This window comes from Armigeres subalbatus, chromosome 2 (assembly GCF_024139115.2).
Source record: "Armigeres subalbatus isolate Guangzhou_Male chromosome 2, GZ_Asu_2, whole genome shotgun sequence".
NCBI lineage: Eukaryota > Metazoa > Arthropoda > Insecta > Diptera > Culicidae > Armigeres > Armigeres subalbatus.
This window is the reverse complement of record NC_085140.1, coordinates 159,788,221-159,802,970: the sequence shown is the minus strand read 5'-3', so window position 1 is coordinate 159,802,970 and position 14,750 is coordinate 159,788,221. Positions and strand designations below refer to the sequence as shown.

Sequence of the window (14,750 nt, the reverse complement as noted above, 5' to 3'; positions counted from 1 at the left end):
CAATGAGGCCGGTACAGCACTCACCGTATTTCCTGAGCGAAATTCGATCCATATTGAGTGCTCTATCGAATCGCTTTTACACTATCACTTTGATATGGGTCCCTTCACATTGCTCGATCCCGGATAATGAGAGAGCGGACTCACTTGCCAAGGTGGGCGCAATGGAAGGTGATATATACGAGCGTCAAATCGCCTTTAATGATTTTTTTTTCAATTTCTCGTCAACAGGCCTTGCTCAGTTGGCAACGAAAATGGGATGAAGGAGATTTGGGTAGGTGGTTACATTCCATTCTACCGCAGGTTTCAAAAAGACCTTGGTTCAAGGGGTTGGACCTTAGCCGAGACTTTATTAAGGTAATGTGTCGGCTAATGTCCAACCACTGCTCACTTAACGCGCATTCCTATCGAGTAGGGCTCGCAGACAGCAATCGATGCGGTTGTGGGGCAGGCTATCAGGACATCAATCACGTTGCATGGAACTGCCCCGAATACGGTATTGCCAGGTCCGATTTATATGCATCCCTCCGGGCCCGAGGGAAACCAGAAAATGAGGACATTAGAGATGTGTTGGGAAAGCTTGATCTTGACTACATGGCCCTTGTTCACAATTTTTTGAAGCGCATCAACGTCATTGTTTAATTCCCTCTCCCCCCATTCGTAGGGCCATGTCCACCTTGTATTCTCCCACTCCACTCGGAGGAAACGTTTTGCTTGTATCATTGCAGTTTGTCCCACCCCCCTGAAATGAGATGTAGTTCTTGAAGCCGGCTACCGATTGGGTGGCGCTAGTGTTGCCTTTCCTATTTTAAGCTCCGTTCATACCGCCGCGAGAGCATTGGCGATTGGCGCTTTGATGTTGCATGAAGAAGAAGAAGAAGAAGCAGAAAGATGATAATCAAAAATATTCGCACGGGAAAACATACGAACACATTTTTGAAATACTGCTTTAAAATTCTTGAAGCAATTTAATTAAGAACGGTAAGCAGGATGGGGTTAGTCTCGTTTTCTACTGCACAATAAACACAATATTTCAATTTTAAATTTTATTCTGTGATATCATACTAAGTTTATTTATTAAGTCTTAATACGCATTATAAGAAAAGTCCAACCCTGTACTGTTTACCGTTTTTAATTAAATTGCCTCTTGAATTTCAGTGAAGAGTTTCAAAAATATCCTCGTTTTACAGCGCGAAAATTTTTAAATATCATCTTTCTGCTTCTTCTTATTCGTGCAATATCAAAGTGCCAATTAATAACGTCGAAAATCACGCAATGCAATACATCTCGTCAAGGATGTTATCGATCATTTAGTAATCTGCGTTCGATCATTTAGCAGTTTGTCAATAACTCATTCCAGAGGCTAAATTTCAAAATGTGTTGTATGGTGGACTTTTAGTGCGCAGGTTTTTCTATAACTCTCCTTAACAGGTCGATGTTCGAATTCCACTGCTAAAGGAGTTACGGTGCTAATTGCTACACTTATACTAAATGATAACAAAATACGCAATCATTTAGTCTAAGTTACTGCTACTAGCGCTATAGCTCCGCTATTAGTGAAATTTAAACAACGAACTGTTAACCAAAGTTGTAGATAAACCTTTGCACTAGAAGTCCATCATACAACACATTTTAAAATTTAGCCTCTGGAAGAAGTTACTGAAAAACTACTAAATGATCGAAGGCAGATTGCTAAATGATCGATAACATCCTTGCATCTCGTTGAATATAATTGAACAATGCAACATATGCCGCTTACGCGGCCCACGCATCCGACTGTTCTGACTTCGTGTGTTTATAGCTTAACCGGCAATGTTTACATCCAGCACCATGTTGCAGCACCATGTTTTCGGCTTCAGGCGAGTTGTTCGTGGATGACAGCCGTTTCATGGGGGTGGTTTGTCCAAGTTCTGCACTACAGCAATCATCATGGGAAGACTGCATCAACGCTACCTACGGACACCAATATAATCCCAAGCCCCTATCCCATCCTTTTTTTATATGTACTCCTTCACCTCGACCAAGCCGCGAGTTTTTCGGCTCCCCAACACTAACATACGAACATAAGAAGCAAGCGATGAAATTGTAATAAAATTTCAATTGATTTTCGGCTCCGTTATGCCTTCGAGCGCTTGAGCCTTCAAATAAACGCTAATAAAAAAAATAATTTCATAAATAAGTATTTTTTTGCCACTGCAAATTAAATTAACAGATGTAAAATGAATCGCAGATTTCTGTGAAATTTCACCGAAATCCCAACAGCAGAACTGTTCGGTAAATAATTTTACATATTTTTGGTGGTTTTGACAGTTGATAAGGAAAAATACCAGCAATTCGGCGAAATAATTATCGAACAGTTCTGCCGTTGAGATTTTGGTAAAATGAAGTAAAATTCACCGAAATCTGTAAAATGATTTAAGTGTGTAAAGTCACTATTTGGACACTTTTTCTGCAGCTGAAAGTCACTATTTGGTCCCTTTTTGCTAGTGTTGGTCACTAAAGTCACTATTTGAGCGGCATTGAACGCTATCAGCTTTGCGTTAAATATAAGTGCCAGAAAATGAGCTAGTCTTTTTTAGTCGTTTTTGTCTAAAGAAAACGTATTTTGGACATAATTTTTGAGCCCGTAGTCCGATCCAACCAAATTTCAATAGGAAAGAATGAAAAAGGATTCCCAGTTGAATGCAACCTGTTGCGAGTAAATCGGTTAAGGTGATTATAGAATGAATCCAGAAATCGGCCATTTTGTAAACCACGTGCTTTTCCAATATTTTTTTCAAGCGCACTAGATGAAAGAACAATAACGCGTATGGGGTTGAAATAATGGTAGATCGTTTGCTTAGTTATGCTGATCAATCATAATTTGTGTTTCGGAACTGTACGAAAACTATTCCGCCAGATTTTGGCTTTTTGAAATGTATGTAGATAAACGTGTGGTGAATTTGAAATTCACCACGGGCTTCATTCTATAATCACCTTAAGAGTAAGTGCCAAAAAAGTGAGCACTATATCACCACACTGGGACAGAGCCGTCTCACAGCTTAGTGTTCATTAAGCACTTTCACAGTTATTAACTGCGAGGTTTCTAAGCCAAGTTACCATTCTTGCATTCGTATATCATGAGGCTAGCACGATGATACTTTTATGTCCAGGAAAGTCGAGACAATTTCCAATCCGAAAATTGTCTAGACCGGCACCGGGAATCGAACCCAGCCACCCTCAGAATGGTCTTGCTTTGTAGCCGCGCATCTTACCGCATGGCTAAGGAGGGCCCCATTTTTTAAGAACATTCAAGAATTAATTTACTAGGATAAATAGCGCTAAGGAATTTCACTGTTATTCACTATTTTTCGAGCCGATGAAATTTGAAGATTAGATAAATTAAATAAACCTGAGCTAGCTAGAGCTTTGCTAAAACAAAAACTCTTGGGAGACCAAACCACATTTGCCAATAACCCGCTTGGGCAATTCCTTCCCCATCACTATTCTTCAATAGATCCATACTGCCCATGATCGCATTTTTGTAACATTTGCATTTTGGATGATTTTGTAAATCGTGTGTCAATAATAAATAATAATATCCAGCTTACCACAGATACGCAAGATGATAAAGCCTATTTTCCTGTTTTGATATTAGATGCAGTAAATTGAGCTTTCTGAACGATTCATAGGCTTTCTACAAAATGATCAAAAATGCGAGTGTTACAAATGTGCGATCATGGGCAGCATAATAATAGCATACAAATTTCGCACAACTTTATAAAACAATTTTTTTCTTAAAAAATACAGTTCAGACATCTTTACTCGTAAATCTGCATCCTTAATCATAATGCAAACTTTAACGTGCGCTGATTACTTATTGACTATTCTGCCGTGAATCGCAAGTCAGTCCCATCTGTACTAGAGTTACCATTTAAGGACTTCGATGTCTTCCTCCTTAATGGGTATATGAATAATGTTATCGCAATGGGAATAAACGGTAGCATAAACGCTGTCGTAATAAACGGAAACATAAACATAAAATAAGATGTCATCTGTTCTATTTATATAGACAACGCCGCAAAGGTCACCGTTTCATATGTCATCATCAAAGCTGTTTTTCTTATAAACTAGGACGCTTTACCACCCCCTATGTTGAAGCAACGGGCACCGCAAATTGGCACCCATAATCAAAACAAAGTGAGTCACCACCCGCCAACGCTGAAGCGCCTATAGCACATGCTTCGAACTATGCTGGTAAACATCGAATTTCTCACGTGTGCGATGTTGTTTTCCGCTCATCTACTCTCTCGCTATTCCAACCGGCTGTGCATCGAAGGGAGCATAAACTGAGAGGACCCCCTTTTGCTATGCTCAGCGTAAATTTTCTCTCGCACGCTTTGTAGGTGTCTGCAGCATAATTCGTGTGGAAATGCACTTTCTGGCGAGAGCGCCGTATAAAAGCTATCGCTAAGGACTCGTTTGTAGTCAGTTCATGCTGGAACCGTTGTGCAAAAAGGATATACCTTGCAGGTGTGGGAAGGTTCTAAAACCGAGTGCGTTTTGGTCTGGAGGTTTATCAGTGGTCTATGTATGTTTTGTGCGGTGCGTTGATTGGCTCTCGTCTATGCCATTCGTGTTGCGCTTGGACGGAGGTGATAGTGCGTGAAATAGTACGATGAAACTGGAGCAGCGCTGAAGGGATATTGGCAATCTGCTGCAACTGTCATTGCACGAGGTGTATGATGTGATGTTTTTTTTGCTCAGTGCGCTCGCTATTGATTTTTGCTGAGCTGAACCAAGCTCGAGCTCGTCCTGCTTGGAGTGTGAATTAAATATTTATGAATGGAGTAACGTTATCTAAGGGATTCGACGACTAGAAAGAGGACGGTGGGTTATTTTTTGCGCGATAAAATCGTGAACTATACCGTGGAGACGTGGAAGTGAGTGATCCGTGACGGTGGATTGTTTGTTACAACAAACAGAAAGGTGCAGAAAGGGTAGAACTGTAATCAACTCGTGGATTGAACGTATCTTGCATCCTTTCATCGTAGACCGATTATTTATTAATAGTACTGTCCTACCCACCATACACAAAAACTTGAGCACAAATGTACGTGGGAAAGATTTTTTTTTAATTGTGATGGTGTCCGGTTATAAGCTTTTGTGAGTAGTGCTCATGTTTGTCGATAAATTTGATTGAATGATTGTATGTCATACGAAACCAATACTCAGTGAGAAAAATAATAGTGACATCGAGTAAGCGGTTGTTCATTTTCCGGTTCTGAGAATATCCCGGCAGTGTCAATTGCGAATGTGATCGACGTGTAGAGCATCGACTATTCACTTATTTATTGCCCGTGACTCGAAATTTATTGGAATAATTGCGGCAAGTTGAAGTGAATTGTTGCTGGAAGTGCGAGATATAAAGTACCGAAAAACGTGACACCACACTCTACCAGGCTGCGAATGTGGCGAAAGCAGGAATCAGCGCCAGTGCGGTATTTATGAGTCAGTGCAAAACAACAAGAGAGCAAGAGGAAAAATTAACAAATTGGAGCCATAATTGAAAATTTATTGTGCATACCGCGGAAGGCGCCTCGTACTCGGCCGGAAAATCGCGTTACCTCGTTTCGTACGGGAAATTCACATTCTCCGCTTTGCGGTTCCGTACTGTACAGTGGTTGTGTCCTATTGGTGGCAGACGCAGAGGAAATTGTTTATGTGTGTTGTTTCCCTCGCTGGATTTGGTCGATAAATAACGACCAGCTAAGCGTACAAGAATTGTTTTCACCAAGCAAAGAAGAAGAAATAATTGCTTCTCTTCTATCAAGAAGTTTAGTCTCGTTCCTAAGTCTTTGGCAAGCAAATGTTCCATAAATTGGGTAAAATGGAGAATTTATTATCGCGGCTGGCGATTATCCTAGGATTAATAACGATATCGGTTATGAGTGCCCTCGGAGGTCCGGCCAGCGCTGCCACAGCCGCCTCCAGCAGCAACAACAATGTAAATCGAGCAGCCGGCACTCGGTATGACGATAAATCGGATGCTGTTGACCCATTCGATGGGGAAACATTTGTGCCGGTCCTTTCACTGGAGGATCAGGTTCGACTGCTAACGAAGCAGCTGAACACGCTCACCAATCAGCGACGTGAGGATTATAAAATGCTCGAAAACAACTTGAAAAAGTACGTTCGGAAAAACTCGGTGCAGCTGACCAACGCGGAGATCCGGGAGGAACTGGATCAGATGAGGTGAGTGCCACTGCGGAATGGGGAGAACGTGCCACTGCTGTGCTGCCTGTCCTGAATAGGCATGTACCATGAAAGCATGCTTGAGGGAAATGATTGGTTTTAGGTTTTTGATCAACGAGGCAGAGTGCTTTTTGTTCGAAATGTGTTTGCTTGTGGAAATCTTTTTTCTGTAAATGCGAACATGAATTTGATTGCACGAATGTATTGTTTTTTATGCTTTCGGAAGGGCTATTCATTTTTGGTTCGAAATCATGGAGTTTTGGTTCTTTGTTCTTTGACTGGCTTAGTCTCAGAGCGTACCGAAATAAAGTCACGGTAAAATTGATATTTTCATCTACGTTCCACGTATTTGCCTTTTTTTGCAGTTTTATATAAGCCTCCGTTCCTTCATCAAACGATCATGCAACTCCATTTTACTAAAAGAAAGCACTTATTTTAGAAACTGTTATTTTTTTAAACTTTCGATGAAACAACAAAACTTTTTTTTTACTTTTTCAATGTACCGTCATTGGGGGTGACAATGGGTCATCGCTCTTAGCGACATCGATTCCCGGAGTGGATCCATTCTACTTGCCACATAAAATACATGCTCATGCAATGGCGGACATAGAAAAGCTTTCAAATAGGTAATAACTGTGGAAATGGTGATAAATTACTAATTTGAAAAGCAGGACAAGCTCCAGTTGGAATGTAGGCTCATTGAAGAAGAAGAAAGCAAACTTGTTCAAAGGACATGGTGGGATATGATTAATCAATTATTTTTTTACAATTATAAGAGTCTTTAAAATAGAATATAAAATAATACGTCATGGCGAAAACATTAATCAAACTTGTTCTTGCATTACTATGTGTATTTTCACGTCCTTGCAGACAACATAAATGTACGTCAATCGAGTCGCTCCCTTCATGTGCATCTAACATATGTAAATTTACATGTTGTTTTTCCGTATTGTGTATATTAGGGTGGTTCAAAAAATCGATTTAGTCCCTAATCGCTCATCTGATTCTCATGTTCTGGGCGTCCTCCAAACAGTTGAGCTGATTTGGATAAAAACTGATTTGGAACAATCCGTTTCAAGTTCGCATAAAAATTAGTATGGAGGAAATACATATTCCATTGTATTGATTATAACGCTCCCCAATAAGCGCAAGTGAAAAGAAAACCTTCATAGCTAAAAGGAATACTAAAGAGCTTTCATGAACGAAAAACGCATCTTGTTTAATCACCTCAATAATTTGTACATCGATTTTAATACAAATTGCGAATCTTTAGTCATGGTGATCATTAAACTCTCTGAGGACATCACTGGAACATGCATAGCAACATAGTAGGGTAATTGATCCGATAATCGTGGGTGTCCCTATAGTTGCGGTAGTGTTGTTCTTACAAAATCTACGTATTTAACGCAGCAACACATATAGTCAGTCGAACATTGTCTTGTCATTAGATAAAATAAAGAAAAATGGTTTGGATTTCCCTCATAATCGGTAAATTGGTGTGTGCTTGGTGTAAATCAACAAATAGTGGTAGAACGTGCTTAGTTCCTTCACTATTGAGTCTTTTACCCTAGTTTTACCCTACAAAATTGAATGATTTCGCGTCAAATTTCTGAGGAAGTTCCCTTAGTAAATCAGAAGAATATTCTTCGGAGCTTCGGAAGCATTTCTTGCTGAAATTTGGAAGTTTTTCCCGTTGAAATTCAGAGAAATTTTCCTTGAAAATTTTGAGGAATTTCCCGCGAAAAATCAGAGGATTTTTCCGTAGCAATTCAGAAGAAGTTTTCGTTGAAATTAAGCACAAATACACGTGAAAAAGAAAAATCATCCGTGGAAACACAAAGAATTTTTGTGTGACAAATCAAAGAAATTTTCGAAAAAAAAAATCCGTGTTTCCTAAACTCTCCTAGCGGTACATAGAACAAACGTTAAAGTTCTCCATTCTGCGCTCTGCTAATTTCAGCCATGACCTGAGACGTTTTCCTTTATTTCTTTGTTGAGGCTCCGTCCCATTGAGGCTCTTGATATGCTTCTATTGCAATGTCGTGCCGAGTTCCAGTCCAGCTCTTGCTTGCAGATTTCGTCTCCGCTATTTCGTAATATGTGGCCGACTCACCTCCATTTACGCTCTCGAGTTTCCATCTATATCGGATTTTGATGGTGTCGTCGATGGAGTTAATCATTTTAAATCTCTTTATAAGATAACCACGCAATTATAAAACGTAGACATTACTTCCACCGTCCGACGCTGACTGACTGCCAAGAAATTGAAAGTTTTCAACCTTCTCCACTGTTTGCCCCACTACCGTTGAGTTCGAGGGGTTGTTCGTAACGATATTCAACGATTTGGTCTTGTTGACGTTGATGGGAAACGTAGAGGATTGTTCGGCCAGATCGTACAGCTCACTCTACATATCAAAGGGCCGGTTAGCTAGTACAGCAACATCATCAGTCAAATTGTAGCCGTTCAGGTGCTCCGCTAGCGCAGCCCAGGGTTGGTGAATAACTGATCTGTCATCTCTTTCGCTTCTTTCAGATTCATCTTTGCTGTGCTCATTTGTCATATATCGTAGAGGAGGTGGTTATCGCCAGTTGTTGAGGCTTTCTTCTGCTCGTCGGTCAGATAATTCACCCACGCCAGCTTGTCCTATCTGCAGCAGCGTTTGACTTTCTTTTCTAGTGATGAATATCGGGATTCGTTGAAGCAAGAGCGATCATGCAGTCCACATGTCGTTATTGCAACAGAATTCTGCAAACAGCTCACCGTTTTTTGCTATTTTTTCCTGACAGGTATTCGGAGCGGACTGTGGGACTGTGAAATCCGAAAAACAGCCGGAAGTCTACCGAAAGTACCCTATACATCGATCTGGATCGGGTTGGAGAGAACCTTATCAACGCATACAGTAAGACTGTTCTCACTACATATGTTGGTAACTGCATTTCCAATTAAGGCCTCGCCGCCAAGAGCCTCTGAGTCTGCCTCTGCTGCAATGTCCCGCTGTGTTACAGTATAATGCTTGTTTACAGATTTCGTTTCCACCCCTACGTAGAGTGTGGCCAACCCAGCCCCACTTCCGAATTTCTGATATCGTCCTCTGGTGACACCGACGATGAAGCTCGTTGTTTGAGATCCAGTTGTGAGGCCACCAGGCCCGAATTATATACCGCAGGCATCTGTTGATGAACACATGCAGCCGTTGAGTGTTTTCCACTGATACACACCATGTTTCGCTAGCGTATAACAGCACAGATTTCACGTTAGAGTTGAAAACTCGTATTTTGGTGCGTTCACATATTTCCTGAACCGTGCGCCTATGTCAATCTTGGTACCGCCGTCTGACGCCATTTGGCTACCAATATATTGTAAGCTTTCAACATTCTCCACTGGTTGCCCGGCTACTGTGTAACTGGAAGGAGTCACCGTGTTTACATCCAACGATTTGGTTTTGTTGACATTGATGACTAAGCCAGTTATCGCATATAGTCAGGTCACCTTTTTTGGGTACCTTCACTAATAGCCTTGCATCCAGTCGACCGGGAAAGTTGAGGTGTCCCAGATATTACGAAATAAACGATGCAGTAGTTGAGCGGATGTCATGGGGTCAGCTTTGAGCATCTCGGCTGATATGCGATCGACCCCTGGGGCTTTATTCGATTTCATGCTTTGGATGGCTGTTTGAATCTCTAGCAGTGATGGAGCTTCGGTATTGACGCGTGTTATACGTCGGATCGTAGACAGATCAAGCCGAGGTGGTGATGGCGTGGCTGGCACTTGAAAAAGTTGTTCGAAGTGCTCGAACCAGCGTTTCAGCTGTTCAGTTAGGTCGGTCAATAACTGATCATTAGTGTCTTTCACAGGCATCGTTGCATTCATCTTCGCTCCGCTTAAGCGTCGTTAGATACCGTAGAGGAGGCGTTGCTGCGGCTCTCTCTCCTTCGTCGGCCAGAGAGTCTACCCACGCTCGCTTATCCCGTCGACATGAGCGTTTTACTTCCTTCTCAAGAGCCGAGTATCGTTGACGGGCTAAGACTTTGGCTCCTCTGGTTTTTGATCGCTCTATCGCGGCTTTGGCTTCTCTTTGCTCCTCTATCTTCCTCCAGGTCTCATCGGTGATCCATTGTTTTCTCTGGGTGCGCAGTTCGCCCAGATTGTTTTCGCTGGTGATGATGAAGGCATTCTTGATGGCTATCCATTGGTCTTTCACGCTGCCACCTTCCGGAATATCGACCGTTTCACCGTGGCATCTTCCAGTTGGCGTGTGTTGAACCGTCGTCCAACTCTCTCCCCCTGCCGGCGAATCCGCACAATGCCCAGGCGTATTTCGCCTGATGAGAAGGTGATGATCAGACGCGATATCGGCACTACGTTTATTCCATACATCAAGAAGGATCCGTTTCCATTTTCGGCTGATGCAGATGTGATCGATTTGATTTTCTGTAAAGCCATCACGGGAGACTCACGTGACCTTGTGAACCGATCGATGAGGGAAGAGCGATCCCCCGATCACCATGTCGTTATTACCACAAAATTCTGCGAACAGCTCTTAGTTATCGCTCATTTCTTCGAGACCATGGCGTCTCATAATGCGCTCATGGTTCGAGTTGTCGGATCCGATCTTCACATTGAAGTCGCCCAAACAGATCTTGATATCACCCTTCGGAATTCTATCTACGACGGCATTGAGTTGACTGTAGAAGTTCTCTTTGTCTTGCAGATCGGCAGCATCGGTTGGCGCATAACATTGGATTATAGTAAGGTTTCGGACCCGTGTTCTAAATCTGGCAACGATTATTTTTTCACTTATAGGTTCCCACTTCATAAGCGCAGAGTGTGCCTGAGCGCTTAGTAGGAAGCCAACTCCGCGATGCCAGGGAGCGTGTTCACCTCGTAAACCAGAGTATAGCAGAACTTGCCACGACGGCGTTCTGTGTTCTCCAAAGTTTGGCCAACGGACTTCACTCAGTCCCAGGATCTCAAGCTTCATGCGGCGTGCCTCATTGGCAAGTTGTGCCAATTTACCCTGCTGGGCTACACAGATAGAAAAATCCACTGAAATTTACGCTAAAGATCATGCACATAAATGGAACGCCATTATTAGCGTAATTCCACACGAGAAGTAGCCTAAATGTATACAATAATTGACGTGAATCGTCGATATTGCATACAAGTTGTTCGCAATATTGTTATGAAGAGGGCCATTTCAGCGTAGAATAGCGTTAATTTCCGCATGTTAAGTTTTACGCGCTGTTTATTTTTCATTATTTTTTTCTGTGTAGGGTTAAAACGTTCCATGTTCCTATTCGTGTCCGTTGTTTCGCGCTAGTAGTCATCGCCGTAAAATCAGTCCGTATTCTTTCATTCTCGGATTATCGAACAAATTAATGTTTCGGGAACAGTAGGATGTTGGCCCAAGGTTCCCTATCCACCAAGATGGGGCTACCATCTAAGGTATAGCTTCCAGGGAATAGCATTTCATACTCAGCCGCTGGATGCCAGAACAGACGCTGTTGGAGCCGCACCTCCTTGGTGAATAGACGCTCGATCAGTCGGGTCAAATTTGTTTAAAGTCCCACCCAACATCAGGACTAAGCTAGTGCGCTTTGAGCGGCACACGTTCGCTTTGATAGGGCCTGCTAGGGGACTCATGCAGCTTTTTATAGAAGTTCAACAGAGCCCACTGTCGAACCCCACCACATCCTAGGCAGACCCCACAGTACGCACCCTCTCACTCTAGCTGATGTCAGAAGGACAACAGTGCCCAGGCTACACTACCAGTTAAGTATGCAACCTTTAGCTGGCGGTCAATTGTCATCGGAAGACCCATGGAAGCGTGAGTATTGGAACTTGTGAGGACCAGAGCTATGTCAACTCACCATTTCGTAGCCCTCAACCTGCATGTGGTTTGGTGAATACCTTTGCATGGTGATTTTCTCTATCTCGACCCTGAACGCTCACAATGTCATATCGGTGTCGATGGACTACTGGATAGCTACAGTACAGCAATGTTAATAATAACGTAGTCAACGAGAGCCATCGTACGTTGAACCTGTTATTTGTATCCACCGAAGATAAGCAGCTTTCATTTCGGTGGCGCCTGTAGAAACAAATGTTTTATCACCCTTCGCGGATGGACACTTTCGAAAACTTTCAAACGCTCGTTAGCAACGCACATCCCTATTCCGTTTCTTATGACTTTTCGAAGGTCTACCACTGGGGTATCACAGACGCGCCCACTAGCATTCTCTGATTGATCGTTTTGGACTCCAACAACGATAAAAGCTTCGCTCTAAAACTCTCGGCGTTCTCATATTGGCGTACGTTATTGACCACGCCCCATGGTTCTCGATTGAATTACGAAAACTGAAGTCTACTGAGAGAGCAGCTTTCAGAATTTCCTCAAAACATCGAACGCCTGAACCTCTGAGAATCCATTATGTGAGGCTTAATCATGAGTAGCAACGAGCCTGTTGGAAAAGCTCCGCAAGGTACCAATTTTGGTTTAGATTTGAATTTTTGTTCAAACTCTTTTGAACATAAATTCAAATTCAAACCAAAAGTCTTCTGGAAATTCGTTTACGATCAACCCGAGGAGTATGGGGAGAACGGTCCAAAATGCACCCCTTAAGCTTTTTCGATGTTTTCGCCCATATAAACAAAAATACCCAACCATTTCAACGTATAGGAGCAAAATTTACAAACCCAGCTACATTTCACAATGATCTCCTATTCAAAACAATAAGGTTTTCATGACTTTCTAACGCATTTAAAAAATGTTTATAAAATAGGCCTGGGGCAAAACGCCCGAATGGTGGTCTAGAATGACTCAATTGCATGTAAAATGATGGTGAACGCATGGTTGTTTTTTTTTCTTAATGGATTGAACTACAATCTTACGGATGTGGTGGAAGAATAGCAAATCGTTAAATTTGAGTGAATATGAAGGGATTTTGCTAAATTTTTCCAATGGAGCTCAATTATGGATAACTAATTATGAATTGTAATGGTAATATGCGTTCATAAACGTACTACAACAGATTATATGAGTGATTTGATGAGTGAGGCCATTTTGCCCCAGGGGTGCATTTTGGACCGTTCTCCCCTACGTGCTTCCATTGTTAATTGACTTGAATCCTTGGTTCGCCTCAACTACTCTGGCACTTTGTTGCCTTTTCGCCGAAAAATGCGCGAGCGTGTTCAATGACGAAACCATGAGTAACAGCTACAGTAGTTCTAATTCCCCAACAAAAAAACAGCTAAAACTCTATTACAACAAGGATCGTTTCCTCAAAACATCAGTCGCTGGTTTGCAATCTACATCGATGATGACATTATGCGAAGAGCCGCAAAGTAGCTAAAGTACCTATATTCAGTTACAATCAGTACGGATTCCAACGAATCTATAACAAAAAGTCGAAAGACAGAAGGTCGAAAGACAGAAGGTCGAAAGGACAAAAGGTCTAAAAGACAAAAAGTCGAAAAGACAAAACGTCGGAAGGGACAAAATGTCGAACGGACAAAAGGTCGAAAGGGACAAAAGGTTGAAAAGGACAAAAGGTCGAAAGGTACAAAAGGTCGATCAAGAGCAAGTTGATAATAAGTTGAGTGTATTCCAAAGGAATTTGTGAAATGCATTCAACTTCAAGCAAAAATAACACACTCATCTCATCAATCAAAGATGAAGAATGAACAATTTTCAAAGAAGGAGTAATTACTATGAAACAATATTGTGAATTTCTAAATAGTTCTGTTGGAGATAAAAAAGATTGTAGATTTAGGAAATGAATAAAACTTGTATTGTGTGAGACAGAGTTTCGACCTTTTGTTTTCGACCTTTGGTCCTTTTCGACTTTTTGTCCCATTCGACCTTCTGTGCCTTTCGACCTTTTGTTCTTTCGACCTTCTGTCCCTTTCGACGTTTTGTCTTTTAGACCTTTTGCCCTTTCGACCTTTTGTCTTTTCGACCTTTTGTTTTTCGACCTTTTGTCCTTTAAACCTATTGTCCTTTAAACCTATTGTCCTTTAAACCTTTTGTCCTTTCGACCTTTTGTCATGGATTCGTGTAGGGCAACTCTGGTGCGAGATTGATTCGTTCCGTTCAGTTTCTAGTCCATTTCTACCTTTTCCACCTTTCGACCTTCTGATTTTATTGATTTTTTGTTTCATTCGATCTTTAGTTCCGTTCGACCTTTTGTCCCTTTCGACGTTTTGTCCTTTCGACCTTTTGGCCCTTTCGACCTTTTGCCCTTTCGACATTTTGCCTCGTCGACCTTTTGTCCATTCGACCTTTTGTCCCTTCGACCTTTTGTCTATTTGACCTTTTGTCCTTCGACCTTTTGTCTTTCGACCTTTTGTCCTTCGACCTTTTGTCATAGATTCGGCGACTACAAGACGGTAGTCTAGCCCAAGACTACGTGCAGCAGCATTTGTTACGATGTGCGGTAAGATGCGCAGTTACAAAGTAATACCATGTTAAAGGTAGAAGGGTTCGAATCCCGGTTTGGTCTAGGACATTTTCTCAACT

The 14,750-nt window shown here is 41.9% G+C and overlaps 1 protein-coding gene across 1 annotated transcript in view; it reads left to right on the top strand.

The window, feature by feature from the left end:
- The first annotated feature begins 4,482 nt into the window (after positions 1-4,482).
- LOC134211093 (protein scabrous) overlaps positions 4,483-14,750 on the top strand; it is a 134,776-nt gene continuing 124,508 nt past the window's right edge. The window contains exon 1 of the mRNA XM_062687705.1: positions 4,483-6,231. Within this exon, the coding sequence (XP_062543689.1) occupies positions 5,846-6,231 (386 nt within the window). The 5' untranslated portion in view covers positions 4,483-5,845. The remainder of the gene's footprint in view (positions 6,232-14,750) is intronic.